Below are 24,780 nucleotides of genomic sequence, written 5' to 3'. Positions count from 1 at the left end.
AGGGCAATTTCTTCCTGTTCATTAGTAGAATTTCACATTATATGCTATTTTTTGTGTTTTCAAGTAAACTACACATTTTATGTATTTTTTAAACTCACAGCTTTAATCATGTTTGTTGTTTGGCAGAGTGTAACAGCTACTGTTCTCTATCCCGTCTGTAATTGAGAACAGAGAGTCCTTTTGTACATCTGCTGTTGTTGGAGTGATTTAACCAGTTAAGAGGTGGGATGTCTGCTACTGTGGCGACATTGATGTTTGCTGTGGTTATGAAAGTACCCACACTTTGGGTACTTTGGGTCCAAATTCTTTAGTACAGATGAAAAAAAAAAGTTGTTTTTATGAACTGGCAAGAGGTTGAGAAATCTGTAATTTTTTGTACGAAATACTTTTTTGTACCAAGAAGCCACTTCTTGATTATCAGTATTGGCAAACACCTGCTGTGCATCTGAGATGCTAAGTATTGTATACTGTTAATAAAGTCTTAAATACGTATTTCTTCTCCAGTGTGGACCAATGTAGAGCCCCGCTCAGTTCCAGTCTTCCCTTGGCATTCATTGGTTCCTTTTCTGGCACCGACCCAATCAGATGCTTCCCCTCAGCCAGAAGAGGGCCAGCACCCAGTCAACCACCCCCAAGCTGCCATCCTAAAGACAGGTTGGATACATGTTTGTGAATGGCATAATAGCTGTAGAAAGTATATCACAACGAAATTTGAGCTTGATGTAAAAATAGTTTAATAAATTGTAATTTTTCTTTTTTTCTTTAGAATGTCAGGGGGTAGCATCGCTTTCACAGGAGCCCACAGAGGCACCTCCCACTGTAGAAAGAGTTCCTCCAACCCGGCCTCTCCCTTCCTCTTATGAGCCGCTTCCAGAGAAGGAGAAAGGAGATGCAGAGAGAGAGAGGCCCGACAGTGAAACTGAGAGTGATGTGGACGACCCGTAAGAACTGGTTACTGTGTTTCGTTAGATACAACGTGCTGCACACAAGCCTTCGATGTTGTATTTTTGTTGAAACGATTATCTTCCCCAGCAAGCTTTCAGTTTGCTTTGAGGTGCCGTGTACCCACACATGCAGAAAGGGAGTGTGATATTTTCTGTATCCTCGCTCTAATTTGGGCAGAAGAACTGTGCTAGAACAAAGCGGATAAGAACAAAAGCTTCCAGTTCTGATCTCTGTCCTCCGATGAGAGAGTGTGTGGCCATGCAGTCAGAGATTTAGACAAAAACACAGATAATCTGATAATATACCTCATCAGAAATCTACCACTTAAACCTGTTAGGTGAATGATTCAAATCATATTAAGAGCTCATCTGTAAATATCAGCTATATTTTCTTTGTCGTGTGTTTTGTGTCCTTTAGTTTCTTACCAGGAGTTGTACCTGAGCCGCCCATCACCACATCACCAGTTAAGAGGCGTACCCAGTCTCTCAGTGCGCTACCCAAAGATGGAGATAAGAACAGTCCAGGAAAGGTAAGATTTCCTACTTTCAGTGTTGTTCTCCATTTTACCATAATATATCTAATATTTACTCAATTCCTTCCTGATAGAGAGAAAAAGACCACATCCGACGACCAATGAATGCATTCATGATTTTTAGCAAGCGTCATCGAGCCTTAGTGCACCAGCGGCACCCGAACCAGGACAATAGGACGGTTAGCAAGATCCTTGGGGAGTGGTGGTACGCTCTGGGACCAAAAGAGAAGCAGAAGTACCACGACTTAGCCTTCCAGGTATTCTGATGAATATGGATACTTTCTCCAGATCTTCCTTCTGACCAGCTGTTAAAGATTCCACATTTACTTGTTTCTAAAGTCTTGTTTTTTTGTTGACCTAAAACTATAATATAGCATTTTCATGTGTTTTTCATAGTCAGGTTAACTCAAAATGAGTTGGGTAAAGCATTGTAAGGTTTTAAGTAAGTCTGGAAAAGATGTTCCTCTGAATTTTTAAAAAAGCACAAGAAAGTCTGGTGTGTTTTCTTGTGCTTTTTACATATTATTTCATGTAAACGTGTTTCTTGTTCCCAGGTTAAAGAAGCCCATTTTAAAGCCCACCCAGACTGGAAATGGTGTAACAAAGACAGGAAGAAGTCCAGCTCTGAAGGCCGTGGAGTCCCTGGGGCTAAAGACATCAGAGAGAGAAGCATGTCTGAATCCACAGGTACGTTCTCTTCATCATTGTGCTAGATGTGTATTTAAACACTGGTGTCATTATCGAGGCCTCTTATTTGTCTTGTTTTTATTTTTCCACAGAGCCTCATTCGGTGGAGCTGAAGGGTGTGGGTCCAGGTTTGGTGGGTGTTTCTGAGAGGAGCACAGCAGAAGAGCATGTTGGCCAGCTCACTCGTCCTAGAGCCTTCTCTCAAAGTGCCATGCACAGTCTGGGTGACAGGGGTAACACCCAGGCCCTGGCAGAACTAGCACAGGTAACAAAAACAGCTGTGTTTCTGAGTAAAAACCAACTTTCCTTACTTCACTGTAATTATTAATTTATTTACTTTATAGTCAGATGCTATCATCAAGTGTGGTTAAACATTAAAGACATCTATGGGTGTGGTTACTGTAAACCTGTCCTAGGATGGCATATGCTGCACACAAATGTCCCACATTTGAAATGGAACCCAATGCACCCTAATGCAGTGCCATTTTTTTGCAGATGTGTGGTGAAAGTGGCAGTCAGTTTTCAAGCCATGCCCCTTCACTCTCACAGAACCAGCGGGGCGTCAGTGAGGACATGACCAGCGACGATGAGCGCATGGTCATCTGCGAGGAGGAGGGGGACGATGATGTCATCGGTAAGACAACAGCCTTTCCCTGTGATGTGGTATAGATAAGAGTAAATCAAATGTTGGATCTCTGCTGTATGGGAATATTTATGTGAAACAACTGCATCTGAAAAGACCCATCAGTACTAACTTGGGTCTTTAATGTTGAAGAATATAGACCTTAAATAAATACACAATCCTTCCTTATAAAATAAATCCTTCTTTAATTTAGGATAAATCGTTTGAAAGTTCAGTTCAATTGAGTAACATAATTCTTTTTAAACTAACAATTGTGATATTCCTATATATTACTGATACATTTATAATGAACCAAATATTAAATGTCTTATTCAAATTTATCTGCTGATGTAAAGCTAAAAACATTTGCAAAATATACAATACCTTATGTCACAGCGCCTGTGTGAATTCAGTCTCCACCATTTTGGGAGTCAAATTTGGGGGGTCAGAGCGTCGCTGCAGTGGATCTTTGTCATGTTGGTTCGACTGTCTGCCTTTGATCTCTCCGTGTTGTTGGCAAGACCAAATAAAGGTTTGCCACAAATCAGAACCAACTGCTGGTGTCTCCTCTTACTTAGACCAACACAAACACGACTGAGCCGTGAAGAAGAGGGTGCGGTGTGCACGTCAAAAAAATTAGTTACATATTTCTAGGATGTATTTTTGTATATTGACAAAACACAAAAATCTTTTGTATTGCAACAATGCAGTGAGCATCAATAGCATTAATGTTACAATAATAATTTCTCATCCGCATGGTGCAGGTGAGGAAAACAGAGACTGAAAGAGAAGCAGACACATTCAGGCTCTGCAGGAACCTGTGATGCTGCTTCCTCACATTTGCATGTTTCTAGGAAATATTTGTTTTTATCACCATTTAAAACAAAAATAAAGTATTTGTTCCAACCGTCACCCTTACAAAAAATAATAGATTAGCATGGGTAATGGATAAAATCCAGATGATACCCATCTCAAAATAAATAAATAAATAGGATGTGTAACCATAGGCTTAACTGACACAAAATGTTCACTACAGAACCTGCTGGTTTTTTGTCTTTATCTTGTGGAAATCGGTGAAATGAGACACCTGAATTTGGAGATTTTCTGTTGTGAAAGCCAACAACAATGCATGTGTACCATGATGAGATTTGAAGTCGCAGATTTAACCCATGGGATGTATTAAAACAACACGTGCTTGACTTCCAAAATGGCGGACAATGGGGTGCATGACCTCACTCAAAGGTTTATAACCTCCTTCCTGTGAGTCAGGACTACATCCCAAGTTTTCTGGTAGAAGTGAAAAACTTTCATGATCACATATAAGATGCCTTTAATTCATAGCATAAATGTGAATAATTGCTGGTGTGAAAGGATATTTCTTGGAGTTGCTTTAGATTCTGTTCTTAGTGTGACTAAATACTCAGACAGTCTTCAGGTTGCAACAAAAATGAAGTGTAGCTGTAGCTTATTTTTGTTTTTTCACAGAGGACCCTTATCCTAGCAGCTCCATAGATCTGAAATGTAAGGAGCGAGTGTCTGACAGCGACAGTGAGAACGCTTCAGGAGATGAAGGCGATCGGAAGGTAACAGAATTTCTCTTTTTGCGATTGTAGAATTCCGTCACAGCCGTCATGTCTGCCAGTTGCCTGTAGTGATACCTACACGCCCTCTTTTTCAGAGGGTTTTTGCCCCAGTCATCTGCTCGTCTTCCTCCACTTCTTCATCGCATCACACCCCCCATGGCAGGAGCGTCTCGCTGTCCTCTTACCCCTCAAGCAAACGCTATGATGAGGGGAGGTCTGGAGGGGGTGGGCTTTCAGACCACAGGAGGAAGGAGAGAGGAGAGGCAGAAGGAAAGGACACTTTTGTGGTTGAGGGTGGCAGAGGTGTGCAGGCCCCTCCCCTCTCCCTCTCCTCTGGTCAGTCAGTCATTTCTACATCTCTAGCTGGAGGGCCCCCGCCCTCGTCCGCAGGCTCTTTGGGAACAAACCCTCTCCTGGGTATTGGGACTGTGCGGGTGGCGTCCACAGCAGTGACCAACGTGATGCGTCCTGTAATCAGCTCGCCCCTCCCCATTGCCAGCAAACCTAGAGAGGGAGGCTCCTCGTCCAGCCCCCACCCCCCTGAGAGGAAGTCCCTGACTCCCCAACAGCAGCCCCAACTTCTGATCAGTCCAGGGGTTGGGGGCGGGGCTGCAGCCACAGGGGGTGGGTACTACTCTTCATCTTCGCCCAATCCAGCGGGTGCAGGCGGTGTGGTCACTAACTTAGTGTTGGGAGGAGCTCTGCCTGCACAGTCAGCTGTCCAGCTCATTACCCCCTCCCCCCCTTCCCAGCTACCGCATCAGCAAGCCCTCCCCTCCACCGCTGTTTCAGCCACACATAGCCAAAGCAACGGGCCCCTGCCTGTGCCTCTGCTTCAGCCCCAGTTCCTTCCTGCTTCCTCCCTGGCTCCCCCTGGGGGTAAGGCCATCACACAAGTTCAATACATTCTGCCCAGTTTACCAGCCAGCACCCACCCCAAGAGCCCGCCTCAGCAGCTCAGCCAGCCAACCAGTATCTTCAACTTACCCACAGCACCCCCGACACATGTGTCATTGTCCAATGGAAAGCAGCAGGGTGCGAGTCTACCAGCGGGAGCGGTGGGTGTGGTCAGTTCTGGGTCTAGAGGTGAGCGTTTCAGGACAACGGATCCAACAACTGTTTTGCGTTTACCCCGGATGAAATACTAACCCTTTTTGGCTTTTCTGTTGTTACATCAGTGCAAACGCAGTCTCCAGTGCTCCAGGGTAAAATGCTGGTTCCCATGGCAACAGTAAGGACTGCACCAGCCCCTGCCCAGCAGTTTCCCATTGTGACTCCACCTCTTCCTGTACAGAATGGTGCTCAGTCTGGAAGCAAGGTTAAAGAGCACTTCAGTAGCTCCAATCAAATGAAGCTTTACTTGTTTTTTTAACAATTTACAATCCACAGAACATTTACAGTCCCCAGACTTATGTACTGCCCCTCTTTAGATCATCCAGATTGCTCCTATGCCAGTGGTCCAGTCGCAGCTCCCTCAGGGAGGAGCAGTGCATCCTGCCAGTGCTTTCCCGGTTACAGTGGGCACAGCCGCTGTGGTGGCACCTGGATCCGCCCCCTCCCAGACGGTGCTGCTGCCACAAGCACCTACTAGGTAAAAACTAGCCCACTTTCATGTAGCTTTGGGCTCATTCATCTGGTTAAAAAAGCATAAGTAAAAAGTGCAGAAAGGTTTTTCCACAATATTTTAGTTTTTCTGAAGATGTAACACAAGTCTTATTTTAATTAATTACTTTTTGATGTTTATTTGACATGGTAGGGTTATGTTTATGAAATCCTCACAGGGATCAGTTGAGGTGTGCTGCCCTCTTGAGCCAGCTCTGCTATAAAATCAGAACTCCAAAACTCGATTCACCAATTGACACTTGAAAATGCCTTTATTTAGCACAGTAAATGATCTTTAAAAAGCACATTTCGGTTGGAGAAAAATTGATGCTCTCTGAAAATGTTAAAATCACAAGGATTTTAGAAAATGTTTTGACATCTTTAGAGCCATTTCTTGAAGGCATGGATGAGCCAGAGCAGATGTCTGGAGGATGTTGTAAACAAATTATGCCTCTTAAGCTTGACCTGGCTCTGATAAACGGGGAACAAAGGCACCTGCCCAGAAACACGTGCCAGCCTCATTCATCCTGCCCCTCTTATGCACACACAAGTAATTGTGTGGCTGATTTGAAAGTGGTCATTTTTGTCTTCTATGGTGAGATGTTTACATGTTTTGTGTGCAGAGTGAGCAATCATTTTGTGCTGGAATAAATACATGTGGGAATAATAGCATAAGCTCGTCCACATTCTAGATCTTCTCCAATAAAAAGATTTTGTTTTTAATACACTTTGCAATACTGGAGAACAGTTCCCTGAAATTTTAGTAGCCCATCTCGTTTTATATTTCAATAAAAGCCCAGCTCCCTAAAACGCAGCGAGCCCAGAAGAAACCAAATTCCTGGAGGGGTGCAGCTGCTGCAGTACAGCTCTATTCTGGATGTGTTAGTCATGCTGCTGGTGGCCCGAGTTGCCTCTGCTTGCCACCCCCACACTACCTTTCAGCTCCTCACACAGCACTAGTCATCTAGTGCTACTTGTGTTGTATGCTCATCAACTGACCCCTACTGCAGTACTTCTCGTTTTGCCTTTCTTCCTCTTTCCCTGCAATTGTCTTTCTGTTCCTTAATTTAGACCCGACTCATATCTTACCGTCTCTCAGCAGCATCGTTTGTTGAAATGTTTAACTTTTACTCATTCCTTCTCATGTGTCTTCACCTGTCATGAAGAATCACCTATGTCCAGTCCACTCCTGGGATCTCATCCACTCTGCCTTTAGTCTCCACGACAACCGGCTCTTCCTCGTCTCAGCAAGCTCTGCCCGTCCCTGGATCTGCATATGTCCCATCGCCGTTAGCAACCCTCGGGTTCACGGCCATTGCTTCACCTGGACAGACACTCGTTCAGCCGCTAATTGCTGGTCAGTGCTTTGAAAAAGTGTTAGCAAAAACGAAGGTCTTTTCTAATTCAAAGCATCTTTGAATTAAAACAGGGGAGTCAGCTTCGAAAACAAAAGTCTAGATGGGGAAAATCATGTTAGGCAGAAAATTCAACCACAACAAGCATATCTGAAGATCCATTTTCTCCCAGTAAACAAATGTTTAGTATAAAGGTAGAATGCAACATTTTGGTATTAGATTAACCTGTCCTACCAAGGGGAACAGAATGAGGTTCTTACAACCTCATGATTTCTTTATTCTTCAACCCAAAAATGCAGTTGCATTGTGGTTTGCTGCTTTTGACATATCACAGCTTTGTGTGGACCTGGTATCTTTTATTATGTAAAAAAAAAAAAAAACAGTGACTCAGGGTTAAAATTCAGAAAAAATCGTTATTTTAAACTTCTGTAAAATATTTCAAATGTTAAGATATTAGATTGTGAGACATTCTTTTTTCCTGTATTGGACTTGCTCAAAACACTAATCTATAGACATCTGCCTGTCTGCTCCAAGCACAGTGTCCACAAAACATGATTTTTTGATCATCTTTTGATCTATTGTAAAAGTGTTCCGTTGTCTTTTATTATGATTAAGCCGTTTTTAGCAGGCATAATTAAAAAAAAAACTAGATCGGTTTTTTTTTGTACATAGATTCTGCAGACTGGCAGTAGGTTTTAAAAAAATGTTGTTCAACCTAAACCCCAACCTAAGATTACCAGTGCAACAAAAAATTGCGAGCAATATTGGTGCTATCTAGCTGTACAGCTTTGAGCCAGATGCCAGCTCAGACAAAGTCTTAAATACAGTAAACTCAGAATAAAGTCAGACTACTCTGAGTGGTTCAAAGAATGTGTTCCAAAGTGTGTTTTGTGTGATCTGCATGTGCGCCACAGATCCTGCACCGGGCTTTGCCCCAGAACTAACAAAGAAATCAGAACAAAGAAGAGGCCAGCAACACAATATAAGCACAAGGGATGATGGAGATCAGGGGAGTCAAAGATATAGAATACATCAAGTATGAAATGTGCAGATCTTTTTTTAAGTTGATGCTCGATAATGTACCGAAATGTCTAAAAACATACTTACTGCACAGGGAAAAGGGCTGCCTACTTAGTCATCTGCACTTGACACTATCGCACTTCAGGAAAGAGAAAATAAATCACCTGAAATATCTTTTCCTGAGTGGTGTTTCCTTTCTCTGCTGCTCTTATAGGTAGATAAACCTGTTTGTTTTGCTGGGGGTGGGGGGTGGCTCAGAAATGCGACACAGCAGCACATTAGAAAGTTCTGTACTCAGTCCGTCTGGAACCACACCGACCCCACAAACATTTTCAGAAAGGGTCAGGTACTTTGAAGCAAACTTTTGAGTATGTTGACACATGCTTACAGCTCATTATTCCATTTCCTTCCTGGCTCTTTCATCCAGGCCAGCCACCGCTTCTAGCAGCCGCTCAGACCCCACAGCCCCCCACCTCAGCCCCCGCTGCTGGTTCTGGGAGCCAGATAGTCACAGCCATCTACCCTCCTTCACCAAGTGTCACCATGGCAACAGGGGTTGTTTCCATGGCACCGGTGCCCTCGAGTGTGGCCTACACCGTCTCCAGCTCAAGTGCTTCCCCACACATCTTGCCTAAACACCCACCAACCCTCAGTGCTGTCACACCTCATCCACAGCCCCATCCGGACAGACAGGTGGACCGGCAGCTGCCTCCGGACAGGCCCGCCGAGCGACAAAATGACAGGCAGGCTGAACTGCCGGGACACTTTGAGAGACAGTTAGACAGGCAGTTGCATACCTCCAGCAGTGGCAGCTCAGTGGCACCCCCTGGTGGCTCAGCAGTGTCCGTCAGGCCCTGCAGTCCTCCCCTTCAAATCCAAATTCCTGGTATGTTGTTTTTAGATTATATTAATTTTTTGAGATTTTATTTGCTGACTTTATTTTAATGATTTTTAGGCAACCCACCAGGTACGCCCAAGCTGTTACAGCCTCCGGTCAGGAACCCTCTCAAAGTAAAGGCAGCCATCGCCACCATCCCAGTGGGGAGCTACGATGGAGGAGGCAGGGGAAAAGAGCGTGACAAGGAGAAGGAGCGGGAGAAGGAGGCGGGCAGGGAAACTGCCAGCAACAGTCATTTCTCTTTTGATCCTGAGCCGCTGAGGCAGACGGGCTCTCCGTCAGCCCCTCCCACAGAGGAGCCCCCGTCTTTAGATCGATCTCTGGAGGGCTCCAGTACGACGGACTCTACCGACGCCCGGAACAGAGAAAGCATAACCACCAAAGAGGTAAAAGGAGCTTCACGCCCTCTGCTATGGTCTGTCTGGAATTCACACGTCTGCATTCATGTGACTGATGTCTGCTTCAAACTCTGTGTAGGCTGCATGGAAGGAGCAGGAGTCCCTCCCCTCCCCTCCTCTCCCCCCTCCATCAACCACAGAGCCCTCTTTACCACCTCCACAGACTGACAAAGACACTCTGACGCCCAAAAAGATTAAAGCTCGTCCCCCACCACTGAAGAAGACCTTCGACTCTGTGGACAAGTGAGTCAACGCCTTTGCTGGAGCTTTTTGCAGAAACTATTCATGGATACTGTAAATATATACACTTTATGTTTTGTGTTTGGCCTTGCTGGACTGGCAGGGTTCTTTCAGAGGTATACTTTGAGGAACGCTTCGCTGAGCTGCCAGAGTTTCGACCAGAGGAAGTTTTGCCGTCGCCGACCTTGCAAAGCCTGGCCACTTCCCCCCGTGCCATCCTGGGAAGCTACCGCCGAAAGAGGAAGAACTCCACAGGTCTGTAGAATCCTTCAGACCTCGTTCTAGCTGTGACTGAAATAAAGAGCCACTGGCCTGGCCTGGTTGAAATATTTTCTTACTAATGTTGGAGCAATTTTTAAGGATGTCATGCTGATGTTCACCATCTGTGTTGGGTTTTGAGATGAGGTTTTTTTTGCTTTCAGATTTGGATTCTGCCACCGATGAGCAGCTATCGCCGAAGAGAAAAAGTCGGCGGCGATCAAGCTGCAGCTCGGAACCAAACACGCCTAAAAGTGCCGCTAAGTGTGAGGGGGACATCTTCACGTTTGACAGAGCAGGTAAGACCAGAGACTAAAGCAATGTCAAAGCAGTGTTGCCATGTTATATCATTGTGCATCTTTCGCATTCTTGTGTTTTTTTTCTTCTGCAATTTTGCATCCTTTTCTTTTTTTAAACATCAGATTATGTTCCATGTCCTGATTGGCTGTAGATCCTTGTATATCTCTCCTGTACAGAATGTGTTCAGCTTGCAAAATTGACCTAAATCTTCCATTGCGAGCAGATCTTTGGTTTCTTTTAACAAAACTAGACTTATTTTAACGTTGAGAGTTTAAACAGGAAAGAAAAGTCTGGAAATGTTCACGTCTGTCTGAGAAAGGTGTATAAAGTGTGTAGTGAAAAGCCTTAAAGAAATCTTTATCAATAAAGATAACTCTGTTGCATATTTCACCTGTTGCAAGTTATTTTTAGAACGTAACTTCTGCGATTTTTCCTATATTCTACATTGTTATAAAAACGTGTTGATTTGTAATCCCAGCCCCTGATGGAGAAGACATTCTGGCTGAACTGGAGTTTGAGAAAGTGCCGTACTCCTCCCTGAGGCGAACTCTGGATCAGAGGAGAGCTCTTGTCATGCAGCTGTTCCAGGAGCAGGGCTTCTTCCCATCAGGTACAGAAAGTCCTGTCTGCGCGCTCATTTTGGACATATTTTTAGCCGCCTTCAGATCCTTTACCATCTATTTCTGCTTCCAGCTCAGGCCACTGCAGCTTTCCAGACGAGATACTCCGACATTTTTCCCACTAAGGTGTGCTTGCAGCTGAAGATCAGGGAGGTCCGGCAGAAGATCATGCAGACAGCGACTCCCACCGACGGCCCCGGCTTGGGGCCCTCGGACTCCTCGTGCTCTCTTCCCGGACCGTCCGGCTCCCACTCGGGGGAGGGACCTGGGAGAGGTGGAGACCTGCAGGATGACGAGGCTGAACAGGGAGCACAGGCGAGCCCAGAGAAGCCTCGTGATCCACACGAGTCTGCTAGATGAACACAGAAGACAAGTCCGACTGACCAATCAGTGACGACTTCAGTCACCTCTATTCACCCTCACCTTTATCCACATCCTCACTTCCAACTCTCATTTTGATTTACAACAGCTGCTGACCTTAAGAAAATGTTGTTTGCAGTTTTGGGACGCTTTTAAAAAAAAAAGTATTAGCATTCAGAAAACTAAAGGCACAACACATGTCCCATGTACACATACTGCAGCAACTCTCCTAATTCCCACACTTCCACTCTGCATTAATTACCTTAGAAAGAGACTCCATTAATGCCAGTAATTGAAGGACCATCATGTACAGGTGCACGCATTTGCCTTGGAGACGAAACGGTTCTCGCCTTGGACGAGCTCGCTTTAGGCCACTTTGAAATGTCCAACAGTTGGTAGTTTAAAGAGCTAGATCTATGTTTTGATATTTGTTTGGTTTTTAGATGAGTAAAGACATTACGTGTCTGCTTGAGTAACCACATGTATTTACTGAATTGCTGTAAGCTTGCGATTCCTTTCTGCCGGCGTTTGGGGGCTGGCCCTCAACAGCCGGAAACACGCAGCCCGATTGGGACGGTCGACGCAGTGGATCTGGAGCGACGTTTGTCGTCCGTCGACCTTCAGGAGAGGTCCACCACGACTCACTGACTGACTGATAGAAACTAGCGTGGGCTTCTGGCAGTGCCATCATTCCTGCAGTTACCTGACTGGCCAAGTCCTTCCTTCTTGTGACTGATCCTGGCACGTGCTTTCAGTTAGGAACCAAGCATTCCTGTGCCTGAAAGGAAGGAAGGAGGGTCAGAGTCACTGGGCACATCTGAGAGGTGGAGGTCTGGATCCAAAGACCTTAATCCTCTATTGCCAAGCAGTCTTTTCATTTTTTTTAAGTGTTCTGATTTGTATTTAACATTGTTATATTCAGTTTGTTGCTGTACTATTCCTTTGATTATTACTTCTTGTATCATCACAGTGATTTTTTTTTTTCTAACCGTTTTGGAGGCAGGTGAGATGCTGCTTCACGCCCGGACACTTCCTCCATTTTAGTCTTCCTTTAGTCATCTGAACAAAAACCTGTGGTGCAGTTTCTAAGGATTATTTAAAATGTCACTTTTTTTATCTCTCCGGGTTGTTTCAATAGCCTCAACACGAGCATTTCATTTGACCTTCTCAGAGAGAAAACTGGTCAATGCTAGGAGGACGAAGCAGAGAGCCGTTCAGGACGCCGTTTGTGTTGTAAATAAATACTGTAGAGTCAAGTTGACTCACCTGTCGTTAAACATACATCTTTTAAGCAGAAACATGGAGAGAAAATATATTTGCCTATTAATGTCCCAGTTTGACATTTTTAATATGTTCCAAGAAAAGAATCTAAATTGTTAGTTGATTATAAAAGCCAAAATATCAAGAGTTTTCCCCTCAGAACTGATTCCACACGGTGGTAAAAATGTTACTCAAACATAAACTTTGTCCATAAGATAAGAGTTTATGCAAAAGGTTGACTCTTTTTTTTTCATGTGGCTGCAAACCGTTGATCATATTTGTGGGGAAAAAACAATTTATTTGATCAATTTACACCAATATTACAAAACTGAAAATAATCACATCCATAAAAATAATTACAAAAAACGAATACAAATATGGTCTGAGGCACTACCCATGGTCCTTATTTACCCCGTCTAGAATGCATCTTTTTCCTGTATTCCACACGAGATAGAACCGGACAACACTGGTCTGGTGCTTGAATATCTACCGTCGGGGTCCCAGTACTTGAAGATATTCCATTTTCCTGTTTCTGCCAGTATTAAGACTCGTATGGATGTGTTCGGTTCTGTGATGGCCTTAACCTTCCCTCAGAGCAGCTGCAGACCTTCCACAGCCCCCGTCTCCACGGCCAGGCCGTTCTCCAGAGCTGTGTGGTAGATCTCCAGCGCCTGCTCCAGAGGCAGCGCTCCTCCCTCCGTGGTCTCGATGATGGCGATGGTCTCCCCAAACTCATCACACATGATGGTTGGGGTGCCCTGCACCTGCAGAAAAAACAAACAAAGAAGGTAAATAAATACAGCACAGCGGTGCAGATGTTATCTAGATCTGATAGAAATCCCGAAAGGAGCCTTTCATTCTCGTTGGTGGATTATCCTTGTGTCTTCTGGTGACAATCCAAGAAACTTTTTTTTTCATTCCATTGTAAAAGAAGTCAAACACCTGCTATATAAAAGGATGGTTTTGTAAATGGTCATTACAACCCTTGTAAGTCTTTCTGACTCAAGTAAAACCTGAATAAATAAACATTACTATTATTTCCTTTGTTGTACTTTTGTGTTCTTAAGTCATGAGTTACATAATATAAGGATCAAATCAGCTTAAAGTGAATGACAAACCAGATTAGAGATTTAAAAACTTTAATTTAAAAAAATTACATTAAATTATTTTCAAGTAGAAAACATAACTGATAGTTTGAATTTAAACACTATCAACCTAATGTTACAGAGTGAAAGATGATGTTTGCTTTTTTCTTTTGTTCTTTGTTTGTCTCCCTCTTCTTCAATTTGCAGCTTCAATTTATAATTTTCGTTTTCCGTGTTGAGCCAAATTTAAGCCCATTGGCCGGACCAGCGTTCCCCGACCTTTGTGGCTGCGTACCGGTCAGCCACCAAGCATGACTTTTAGTGCTCAGGTGACTGAAATATAAATGAGAGAATCCTGTTGTCTTCAAAACCAAAGGATTGAAAAAAAAAAGAAAAAGATTGTTCAGACGTAGTGATTTAGCTCCTTTGGACTAAACTTTACAGCTCAAGTGCTCAAAAGTGTAGCTGACTTTGGAGACTAGAACACACTCTGTCAGAGGTCTTACCGGCTGTAGATCGGAGGTTTGGATCTGGATGAGCTGAGGTTGGTTGCCGGCTAGGTCCAAGGCGGAAACGTCGACCACGGCAACGGTGGAGCTGGTCTCCATGGCGGCCTGGGCGGCGGCCTCCTCGTCCAGCCTCTGCTGCCTCTCGTGGGTCATCTTGTGGTTGCGCAGGTTGGAGAACGTCTTGAAGGCCTTCCCGCAGAGCGGGCACACGTGCGGCCGCTCCCCCGTGTGCGTCCTGCGATGCTCGGCCAAGTGCATGCTCTGGATGAAGGCTTTGCCGCACACCTCGCAGCGGAACGGTCGTTCGCCCGAGTGCGTGCGCAGGTGCTCTCGCAAGTGCGTGTTCTGGCGGAAGCGTTTCCCACACACCTGACACGGGAACGGCCGCTCGCCCGTGTGGACACGCTGGTGGAGCGCAACACCAGAGGACGACACGAAGAGTTTGCCACAGATGGGACACTGGTGAGCTTTGGGCCGCTTGCCGGGGATGCAGCGAGGCCTCCCGAGGCCCGGGGTGAAGTGGCTCAGTCTGTGAAGCCTCAAGTTGGCAGAAGAATTTAGCTTTTTTCCACAAATATTACAATCCAAACCTCCTTTTACCAAACTACTTGAAACGTCTAATTTGATCCCTGCTGCTGCTGAGGTGGAGGGCTGCGGCGGGCTTTGTGCCCCGGCCTGCACCAGAGCGAGGTGCTGCTCCAGACAGTGGGTGTCTCGCTGCTTCCTGCTCAAGAAACCAGCGTCGCAGTGGGGGCAGGGAAAGGGGGCGGGAGCCCCCGGGTGTTTGGTGAACCGGTGGGCGGCCAGTTTCACGGAGGTGCGAAAAGTGGCGGGGCAGTCCGGGCAGGTAAGGGCGGCGGCATTGGAGTGCAGCAGGCTGTGCTGACGGAGGTTGGAGGCCACGGAAAAGGAGCGGTGGCAGACATCACAGCGGTACGGGCGCACGCCGGAATGGATGAGCGTGTGCCTCATGAGGTTGGCCAGCAGAGAAAAGGTTTTGCCGCAGTCAGAGCACTGGAAGGGCTTCTCGCCTGTGTGCGTGCGGATGTGGTTGCGCACGTTGATCTGCTTCTTAAAGGCCTGTCCGCAGATGCCGCACACAAAGCTGCGCTCGGTGGCGTGGGCCTTGCGGCGGTGGTGCGTGAGCTGCAGCTGGGACGGGAAGGTTTTTGGGCACAAACGACAAGAAAAGGCTCCTTTGTCTGACGATGAAGAAGCTTCTGCCGAGGTGGCAAGACTCGACGGGACTCCCGCAACTCTGCAGTCTGACACAGCGGAGCGCTCCGCCTCCACGTTTCCTTCAGTTGCTTTAGACGCCTCGGTGTTGCTTCTTTGCTCCTCCTCTATTCCTGCTTCAACTGGATCGTTACTGGGAGAACTTTTCCCTGAATTTTCCATCTTTTCTATCTCTTCTTCAGTTAGAGGAGCGAGCAGGTCGACTTTGGCATCTTCACCTTCAGAGTTCTTCTCTCTTATTCTCTGCAGAATGGCTAAAGTAGTGGGAGATGCTCTTGAAGGACATGGAACCTAGAAAAAACATAAGAAAAATAACAAAAAGTTACATTTTTTTTAACTTTAGGGACTAAATGGGATTGGATAAGCAGTTTTTTTTTCTACCACAGAGCTGGGGGTGTCGGATGGTTCATGGTTCCGGTGAGTCCGGCGGTGGTAGAGGTATTTGGTCATGTTGGTGAAGGTTTTGTTGCAGAACTGACATTTGTGAAGGGGGTCTGCCACATGCGACTTCCTGAAAGAAACCAAACGGAGAGTTGAGACTAAAAACGGACGTAATCGTGCAGGAGGGGGGTTAAAAAGTCCTCACCTGTGCATGATGAGAGTCATTTCCGTGGTAAACCCGGTGCCACAGTCCACACACAGATACCGCGCCACCCCCGAGTGTGTGCGCATGTGCGTCTGCAGTGACGTGGCCTTCTTAAACACTTTGCCGCACTCTGGACACTCGTGCGTGCCCTGCTCGTGCACACGCTTGTGCGCAGCCAGGCGGTTGACCGAGGTAAAGATGCGGCTGCAGAGCTCGCATTGTAAGGATTTTGTCCAGCCCCCTCCTTTCTTCCTGCTCCTCATTTCTTCCATCTTATCGAAAGTCTCTTCCCGCCCCCGAACGTCCTCCACGCCACCCATGACCCCCGACTCCCCACTCTCCTTGTCCTGGCCGAGGAAGTGCTCTCCCTGGTGCAGGAGGAAGTCCTCGGGCGTCTGGAACAGAAGGGAGCACTCCGAGCATTCGTAGGGGTGGATGACCACCACCTCCGTGGGCTGGTCCTGCTGATCGTCGCCCCGCGCCAGCCTCATCTCCAGCCTCTGTACGCCGTTCTCCAGCAGCTTGGCTGAAGAGCTCCGACTCACGGCGGGCAGCAGAGGCGGCAGCTTGGAGCGGCGCTGACCCCGACTGGTGGAGCTGTCCGCCAGGGCCTGAGCGGTGAGGATCTGCAGGTGCATAGTGGCGGAGCCCGGAGCGGGAGTCACCGGGGGCAGGAGGAAGGAGCGGCTGGGTGTAGTTGGTTTAGAAACAGACTGGTAATTCTTCTGCTGTTGCTGCTGGGCGAGAACCTGCACAATTCATCGGAATGATCAGTTAAAAAGGTAGAAATCAGCTTCACAGCCATAAAACATTTTACCCAGCAGCACCGTGGTCATGCACTAAAAATTACCTGTGCCAAGATCTCCCCTGCTTGCTGCTCACTCAGTACATAGTTCTGAACGTTGTTCAGAGGAGTGACGGAACCGTCCGGCTGTAACACGTACTCCTGAAGTGAAACAAAAAAGTGAATGCCACAGCTTCCATCTCCACAGAATACAAATCCATCATTCATTTACGGTTCCAAACAAGTGAGGATTTTGTTGTCACATGCAGGCCAGTGAGACAAGGAATATGGGGGCTGCTGGGCTTTTCCAGAGGTATGAAATGTTTATAACACAACCACACTTGGTCTTGATCTTCCAGATCAAACAAACAGCTCCTTTTTCATGCCTGAGTTAGTCTCCTGTCAGTCCCACTCATCTGTTAGTGGCTCATTTGAAGACCCACTCCGATTAAATTGTGGTGTTTTTTAACAGGTTGTTGAGGAATTGTCCTCAAGACGGAGGACACGTTTAAAGAAAATGAAGCTAAAACTTTTTTTTTTGTTTAAATTCAAATCGTTGTGAATCAGGAGCAGACCAAAAAAATAATTTTGTAAAATATCTAATTTATGATGTAGAAACAAGCTCCTGCTTTACATGTGGATGACTAGATTAATGTACGTCAAATATTGCTCCCATTTTTGTTGCACCTGTAATGTTAGTTGGGGGTTTGAGGGGCTGTAAGCTAGCAGGAGAGCATGTTAACAAAGAGCTCTCAGCAAAGGGGAGAGGAAGGGGAGGCTGGATTCCTCCACGCCAACAGTCCCGCCCACAACTCAGAGGTGAATTTCTAATGAACTACTGCTGCTTTGCAGAAACTATGTCCTATAATATTACACTTTTTAAAATGTTGACTAAAAACAACAAAATCCTAATTAAAAGACCACTGAGAACACTTTTAAAACATGATCGGAGTGGGTCTTTAAAAGGTCTCCTCTTCACAGCTCAAGACAAAAAAATAAAAATAAAAATAAACGAGGGGCCTCTGGTCACACGAAAGATGGCATCAGAATCAATCTTTAGCCGGAAGCGAAAATCTCGTAACTTTAGACGGTTGTGTACGCAGAAATTTCCCAAACCTTAACAAATGCTTTCATAAATTATATCTTAAAAACGTTTCAGAACATCAGCTACTAAGCTTTTGAATGTGACAGTTTAGTGTCCAAGATGAGCTTCAAATGGGACAGAGAACGTTAATCGTATTAATTTCAAGTCAAAAACGTTTATATCTGGAGAAAAAGGCTGGAAAAAATTTAGTTTTTCTCTGTGAATCAGCTGATCAGAGCTGGCGAAATGCCATTTTTTCTCTGTGACAATCTCTGTCACAGAGAAAAAAAAGGGCAAAAAGGGTTGAAAAAAGAGAGAAGAACAGGGAAAAAGGTCGAAAGCTTAAAACGGGGGGTTCCGGGGCCAGGACTTCCAGCCAATGATTTCGGGTGCAAATTATGTTTTTTTGCCGGAGGGTCAAGCAGTGGGAGGGATTTCCGGCTATTAATTTTTGGGCGCCATATTTTTTCTCTGTAGTCAGATTCTCTTGAAAAAAAAAAAAAAAATCAACCATCAGAACACCAGAGAGTCACAACAGAGGGAATGGTTCACGCTCAGATCCACTAGTACACTGACTGTGGGTTACTTACTGTGGCCTCTGTGCTACTGTGAGTGGTGCTTCTGCTGTGGCTCCGCCGGTGCTCCAGCCAGGTTTCAGGTGAGTCAAACAGAGCCAGGCAGTCCAGGCACTGGTACTGAACAGGTCCAGTCAAATGACCCTCTGCGTTGGCATGTTCTGTCTCCAGAACCTCACACACTAACAAAGAACACGCACAAACATATGAAATAATTTGTTTTACATTATATTATACAGAACTGCACGGTGGCTAGTGGTTAGCACTCTCGCTGTCAACCTTTTGCATGTTTCCATGTCCCCACCATGCATGTGTGGGTTTTCTCCATGCACTCTGACAGTCCAAAAACACGGGTTATATGTTAATTGGTTGTGTGTGGGAGCGACTGAGTGCCCTGTCCAGGGTGTACCCCACCTTCACCCAATAGTAGCCAGGATAGGCTCCAGCAACTTTGTAACCCCAAAAGGGATCACAATATATTTCTCTCATGCTTTTAATCCAAAATTACTTGCAAAATCCATATAAATGCAGTAACTGTGCATCCTTAAAACCATTTACAATACACGTTTGTGCAAAGTAACCTCCCACTACTCAGCTGTTTGCTTCCTTCACCTTGTTGCGCCACCTCCAGGCCAGCCTCTTGCATGTGCATCTCCTGGTGCTGCAGGAGCTCCTCTGAATTCACCAGAAGGCTGCCGCACTCCAGACACTGGAACTGCTGGTTCTGCCCCATCTGAGCGATTGAGATGCCCTCCACCGCCTCGCTCTCCACCTCCTGGCCGGTGTGGATCTGCTGGTGGATCAGCACATCCTCCAGGGTGTCGAACAGCTCCTGGCACTCACTGCACATGTACTGGTGCTCCACGTAGGTTTCCTCCGCCTCCGCCTGCTCTGGATCAGCCATCGTGACGAAACTTTACAGATGGATCGAGACGGTCTGAGCATCCGCAGAGTCAGGACGAAAGGGCACCTGTGAGGAGGAGAGGATTCAGGTGACACCTGTAGTGGGACAATCCACACAACTTTGTCAAAATGTACCCCACTTGTGAAAAAATAATAATAATAAAAAAATAAAAATAAAAAACAGCAAACATTATAAAATGAATTTTGTATAAAAATCCACAATGAAGCCAAAGACCACAGTGTGTCCCTATTGCAACATCCTCCTAACACAACCCAAGTACAGTCGTGCATTTTTCAGCCGTTAGCTTAAATATAGGCCGCTATTGCTAACTTTAAATCGCTAAAGAAAAGATGGCAAACTGTTAATTTCCTCCCTAATTCCTTCATCTGTATCCCGTGTGTGATGGCATATGGAGAGCTGTTGGCGGCGCTCCCTCCAACAGTGAAGACCAGTTTTTAGACACCGCGGTTTCCTGACACATGTAGCCCGCTTCGTCGGGCGGTCCGTCAGGCGGCGCTACCCACTTTTCTCCGAAGCTTTCCGGCTGTCGCGGCGGGCCCTTTTTCCTCCTTACCGCTCTTTACTCTCGTTGGACGGTCCCTCCTAGCGCCATCGGTCTGCGTTCATAGGGCTCGGTGCGGTTTCCCTCTCCATCGTAGCGGTCTTTGGCAAAGAAATTGGGGGAAAATGGAAAATGTGGCGCAGGAAATAACATCACAATGCGTTTAATGAAATGTTTGCCCGCCGAATGCGTCCATTCTTGTGAGAACTAGCCCCGCCCAATGCGGTAGTCTGAATGCTGTCAGTGCCGCTATAGGACGATGTTTCTGTCAATCAAAAACTGTTGTTTTACTCTGGGTAATGTAGTTCCTTAAAAAAGTAGTGCTGTCCAAGTTACTTCCAAGTTGCAATACTTTGATTACTTTTTTTAAAAGTAATCTTTACCCAACAAAATTTCTTTGAATTTGAATGATTTAAATTTCTGTTATATTACTTTTACATTACATAATTACTGTAGATCAGGGGTCAGCAACCTTTAACAGTAAAAGAGCCGTTTGGGCTCATTTTCTATTGATCAAAACCTAACTTTAGCCTTTAAGGAATTTAGATTTGCATTCATTACCTTCTTTTTGTAATAGTAAATTTGAATTATGTCTATTTTTGGCACAAACAAAAGCAAAAATCTGATTTCTTTTTATTTATTTTTTTTTTTTTTTTTTTTTTTTTTTTTTTTTTTTTTTTTTTTTTACTAATTTTCAAAGTAAAAGATGCTCTGTGTCAAACAGGATCCTCTCAGTGCAGCTCTGGACTGTAGTAACCAGTGTTGTGGAGCACAAGATAATATGTGCTTTTAAATCATAAAAGATCAAACATTTTACCAAAGTTTTGCTTTGCATATAAAATCTGTGCATTCTGGAGGTCGTGTTGAGCAAACAAGACGTCTTCAGGTCAACAGGGATGTAAAAACCTACATAGTTTATCATCTACGTGCACCTCAGCCATCAGTTTATAAATTTAACTAATCTAAATTATATAAATCCTAATTAAGTAATCCTTACTTAAAATATTATTTTATTTTTCTTTTATTCATTTTTTGTTCTTTTTCCCCTTCTTGTCCTCAGCAGTCTTACGCTGCTGGGTTTTGTTATTTTACTTTGCTTTTGGACCTTAGTAGTCTTAGTTTGTTGGCTTTGTTTATTCGTTTTCTTTGGACATTTTTGGTTAGGCAGCCATTAGCAGGGAACTGCTGACTCCACGGTCGACATGGCTGGGTCAGCAGTCTCCCTGACTTATTTTATGTTTGGCCAAGGAGCCACCATGGAGAGATAAAAGAGCCAGATCTGGCTGGTTGCAGGCCCCTGTCATAGGATAACAACAAAAGTTTTATTTTTAATAAATATACATATTTAATTACTCCATTTTGCAGCAACAAAAATATGTCAGACTTCTGTTGACTTTGAGAAAAAAAAAAAGAACTATGCAGCTTTTTCATACTATGAGGGTTATTCAATTAAGGTTTTTGGGTCAATGGATCCTAACAGGATCAATACAGCAAAAATATGGATATTACTTTATAATATTACTCTTGTAATGAGTTACTTGCAACATTGCAAAAAGCAATACTTATAAAAGCAACTGTCTGAAATATGATAACCTTATATGACACAAAATCATCAGTAAGAAAATTATACTAGCCCGTTTTACATGCTTTATTTATTTAATATATTTTCACACTTTTGCCATTGGGTACATAATAGAGGATTATTCATCTATTATTGGTAATTTTATTTCTATTATATTTGGATATGTCAATAAACTTTTAATTTTAGTGTTTTTTTACACTCCCTTTTGATGTTGTTGTTTTGAACTTTTCAATATGGATAAATCTTTTAGATTTGAAATATTAATGAAAGCAGTGTTTTGTGTGGTCACATGCTATAATACATATTAAAAATACGTTTTATTTTCAATAAAAGTTCTATGTTAAAAAGCCATGTGACAAGGTCACAAAAATAACCTATAGTACCAGCAGGAACACTTTGTTCTTTGGGTTATTTACCTGTGAATATTATTTAAGAAAATTCAAAAAGGTTAAATGTTGCAACATATTTTAGAGAGGAAAACGTCTAACAATAAAATAATGAAAGAGTAATAAAAACACGCAAACTGCAAGTGACCATTTAAAGAAAACAGGGAAAGCATATTAGAAAAGTTTGAAAATAAACTCACTTTCCCATGAACTCTTGCGTACTTTACGTCTTTGTGCGTCAACTCCCCAGTCCCCCCCACCATCGCCGCTCTACAGAGGAAGAAAGGGGGAGACGGGAAACCTATTCTGAACGCTGTAAGTGTTTTTAAATACGTATCGAACAAAATATTACATATTCGTTGTTGAGTTTTAGAGGGTGTGCCTGCTAAAATATGTAACTTCGCCCTGGCTTTAGTTCACACAAATATGAGCGGCAGCGGGCGGGCCAGGACCAGCTCATTCGCTGAGCCTCCCGGAGCTCCCGGATCTGCTGCAGCCGGTGCCGGATCATCAGTACCCGGCGGAAGCTTGACAGGAAAGACTGGGGCTTCACAAGCAGGTGGAAGCAGCTCTACGAGCTTTGGAAATTTGAAATTGCCTAGTAAGTAGTCTTTGTGCGTCTATCATTTGCTCCACTTTAATTCAGAACTGTTGATATACAATTTTAGACTGTGTGCTGTTTAAATTTTAATGTGTCACAGTGTCTTTAACCTCGGTTTTTGTAGCTGAGTTAACCTTAGCCATCAAACTGTTAGCTAACCAGCTAAGTTAAGTAAGCTGTTAAGCTAACGTTAGCTATGTTTTTATTAAATCGTTCTTCTAAAAGCTAAAATTGTAATTATATATCGAAGGAATTTAGTGAAAATAGTTTATAAAATGTAATCTAACAAATACCAAGTTGCTCTTTTGTCTTCGTTCTTTAGAATTCTTTTAATTTAATCGGCAACATCACCGAACAATCATTTTTAGCATAATGCTGTCATAAAATAACACACTAAGAATTTTGTTGCTAATAAAATAAAATGGAATAATTAATTGCATTTTAATTAGTTTTTCTCAAAACTTTTTGTCAGGTAGAGTCAAATGCTATTAACTTTACAAATTTAAACATTATATTGTGCCATCAGTACTTTGTCTCGACCAGTTTTAATTGAGTGAATTATTTTTTTTATTTTACCCCTATATTTGTAAACTTGTTAACTTAAACATTCATGCATTAAATAGTTGATTATTTAATTAATCTAAATTATTTTTTGTCATTTTGTATCAGTTTGTTGTAAAAATGTAAACAATATTGTGTAAAAGTAGGAGCTGACGGTCAAATTGAATTTCTAATTGTATGTTGTTAGCCAGCATAAGCGCCCAGGCTCAACTATATTTTGCTAAAATATTCAAATTGGAAATTGACTTGTTGATAAAGACATGCAAATGTATTTAATATGTTCTATTAAACCTGATTTTCCATTTTTTCATATGACAAAATAACTATCTGAGTGAAGCTAATTTAATGACCTAAAATGTGTATTTATGCAGATAAAGGCCATTTCAACGAATGTGCCACAGTCTTTTTTTTTTTTTTTGATAAAAAGCAGAAATGTTTCTTTTAAATGTAATCTCAAATCATACAAAGTTGCTGCTTAGCACCAATAAAGGGTTTAAACAACGTTGTTGGGGAACTGTTGTTTGCAATTCCTTCAAACATTTCAACTTCATGAAACATTTGCCATGAATGGTACATTAATTAGAATGCTACCGTTCAGCTCGTTTGGCAAATACAATTAATGAAAACCTGAACTGTTTTTTCACTTTTGTTTCCATTGTTATGTATGATCCAAACCTCAATCACATTTACACTAATGTAGTTTGCAAACTTAAACTAAAAGTGATATTTTTGTATATTTATTGCTCTTAAAAATTAATGTTAAAAAACACAGTTATAAATGACTTCTGTGTGTGAATGCATATGAGTTTATTAAAATAAACACATTCAGTCATATTTTAGATGATCGCAGGGGTTTATAGAGATATTTTAGCAGTTTATCTAATTAGAGTGCAAAAATCTAATTTGTATTCACAAAAGACGAGCAGCAGATACTCAGCGAGACTTTAAATGCTCATTTTACAATACTGCTTTAATTAATACATTTACTATCATGTTAGATGCACTGTCAGAGCTGTTTTCAATGCTTTTATGTTAACATGGGCATTTTAAACAATTCAAAGTTTTATCTCTTCACTGTCTGCATATTTAAAGATTCAGTGCTTTATAAATTAAAATTTTAAAGAAAATTAGGAGATCCTATTTCCAAGAGCTTAATGAGAAATAATCTTATTCTCATAAATGTATATAGTTTCTGAAAAAAGACCTCAAATTGACAAAACCTTAGACATATTCAAAACTCAATAACTTAAACTTACCAGAAGTTGAAATGCTATATGTGCCAAACTAGTACAACCTCATTCTTAGTTTTTTGTTAAACCATCTGTACCTGGGATTACCTGAAGTTTCTAGATGATGTCTGTCTTTCATTGTTATAGAGGAATTTTCTACTCTAAGAATTAATCTGTGCATTTCATCTCATAACGGTTTGTGTTGGTATATTGTGTTTCCACCAAACAGCAGTATTACTCTTTAATCACAAGATTTTATTTATTTATTTTTTAGACAAAATGCACTTTCTGTCGAAAGGACTTTATTCCATCAACCTGTTCTCATTTTTTTAATTTTCCAGATCGATTTAAATCTCTTTTTTGTATTGCATAACACTTTCAGCTAATTGAAATTATTTAAATATCCCCCGATTAGT

General features: G+C 43.3%; 3 protein-coding genes across 9 annotated transcripts in view; 2 read left to right on the top strand and 1 right to left on the bottom strand.

The window, feature by feature from the left end:
- cicb (capicua transcriptional repressor b) overlaps positions 1 to 13,721 on the top strand; it is a 32,783-nt gene extending 19,062 nt beyond the window's left edge. For 3 of the 5 annotated variants that reach the window (XM_024267718.2, XM_036216073.1, XM_036216072.1), the window contains 19 exons: positions 505 to 654; positions 767 to 941; positions 1,363 to 1,474; positions 1,552 to 1,734; positions 2,032 to 2,164; positions 2,257 to 2,429; positions 2,660 to 2,798; positions 4,272 to 4,369; positions 4,465 to 5,455; positions 5,548 to 5,687; positions 5,800 to 5,960; positions 7,138 to 7,328; positions 8,774 to 9,232; positions 9,302 to 9,630; positions 9,722 to 9,885; positions 9,977 to 10,137; positions 10,305 to 10,439; positions 10,919 to 11,050; positions 11,134 to 13,721. In XM_024267718.2, the coding sequence (XP_024123486.1) occupies positions 505 to 654; positions 767 to 941; positions 1,363 to 1,474; positions 1,552 to 1,734; positions 2,032 to 2,164; positions 2,257 to 2,429; positions 2,660 to 2,798; positions 4,272 to 4,369; positions 4,465 to 5,455; positions 5,548 to 5,687; positions 5,800 to 5,960; positions 7,138 to 7,328; positions 8,774 to 9,232; positions 9,302 to 9,630; positions 9,722 to 9,885; positions 9,977 to 10,137; positions 10,305 to 10,439; positions 10,919 to 11,050; positions 11,134 to 11,420 (4,313 nt within the window). In that variant the 3' untranslated portion in view covers positions 11,421 to 13,721. The remainder of the gene's footprint in view (positions 1 to 504; positions 655 to 766; positions 942 to 1,362; positions 1,475 to 1,551; positions 1,735 to 2,031; positions 2,165 to 2,256; positions 2,430 to 2,659; positions 2,799 to 4,271; positions 4,370 to 4,464; positions 5,456 to 5,547; positions 5,688 to 5,799; positions 5,961 to 7,137; positions 7,329 to 8,773; positions 9,233 to 9,301; positions 9,631 to 9,721; positions 9,886 to 9,976; positions 10,138 to 10,304; positions 10,440 to 10,918; positions 11,051 to 11,133) is intronic. The other 2 variants (XM_024267720.2, XM_024267719.2) reach the window with 2 other exon arrangements.
- On the bottom strand, positions 12,394 to 20,299 carry znf526 (zinc finger protein 526). 3 transcript variants are annotated; one of them, XM_024267746.2, is made up of 8 exons: positions 19,968 to 20,299; positions 19,152 to 19,509; positions 18,555 to 18,721; positions 16,947 to 17,042; positions 16,097 to 16,845; positions 15,892 to 16,021; positions 14,272 to 15,801; positions 12,394 to 13,444 (listed from the first exon to the last, which is right to left on the bottom strand). In XM_024267746.2, the coding sequence occupies exons 2-8, from the start codon at positions 19,441 to 19,443 to the stop codon at positions 13,271 to 13,273; spliced, it is 3,138 nt and encodes a 1,045-aa protein (XP_024123514.1). In that variant the 5' UTR covers positions 19,444 to 19,509; positions 19,968 to 20,299; the 3' UTR covers positions 12,394 to 13,270. The 3 variants fall into 3 exon arrangements, with proteins under 3 accessions (XP_024123514.1, XP_024123513.1, XP_036071968.1); XM_024267745.2 differs by having other exon boundaries at positions 20,018 to 20,298; XM_036216075.1 differs by lacking the exon at positions 19,968 to 20,299 and having other exon boundaries at positions 19,152 to 19,943.
- Positions 20,300 to 22,164: 1,865 nt separating this feature from the next.
- The window catches only part of gsk3ab (glycogen synthase kinase 3 alpha b), a 15,817-nt gene continuing 13,201 nt past the window's right edge, over positions 22,165 to 24,780 (top strand). Inside the window, exons 1-2 of the mRNA XM_024267838.2 lie at positions 22,165 to 22,288; positions 22,389 to 22,574. Of these exons, the coding sequence (XP_024123606.2) occupies positions 22,180 to 22,288; positions 22,389 to 22,574 (295 nt within the window). The 5' untranslated portion in view covers positions 22,165 to 22,179. The remainder of the gene's footprint in view (positions 22,289 to 22,388; positions 22,575 to 24,780) is intronic.

Source organism: Oryzias melastigma, linkage group LG16 (assembly GCF_002922805.2).
Source record: "Oryzias melastigma strain HK-1 linkage group LG16, ASM292280v2, whole genome shotgun sequence".
Classification (NCBI taxonomy): Eukaryota; Metazoa; Chordata; class Actinopteri; order Beloniformes; family Adrianichthyidae; genus Oryzias; species Oryzias melastigma.
This window is presented reverse-complemented; position numbering and strand designations above follow the sequence as displayed.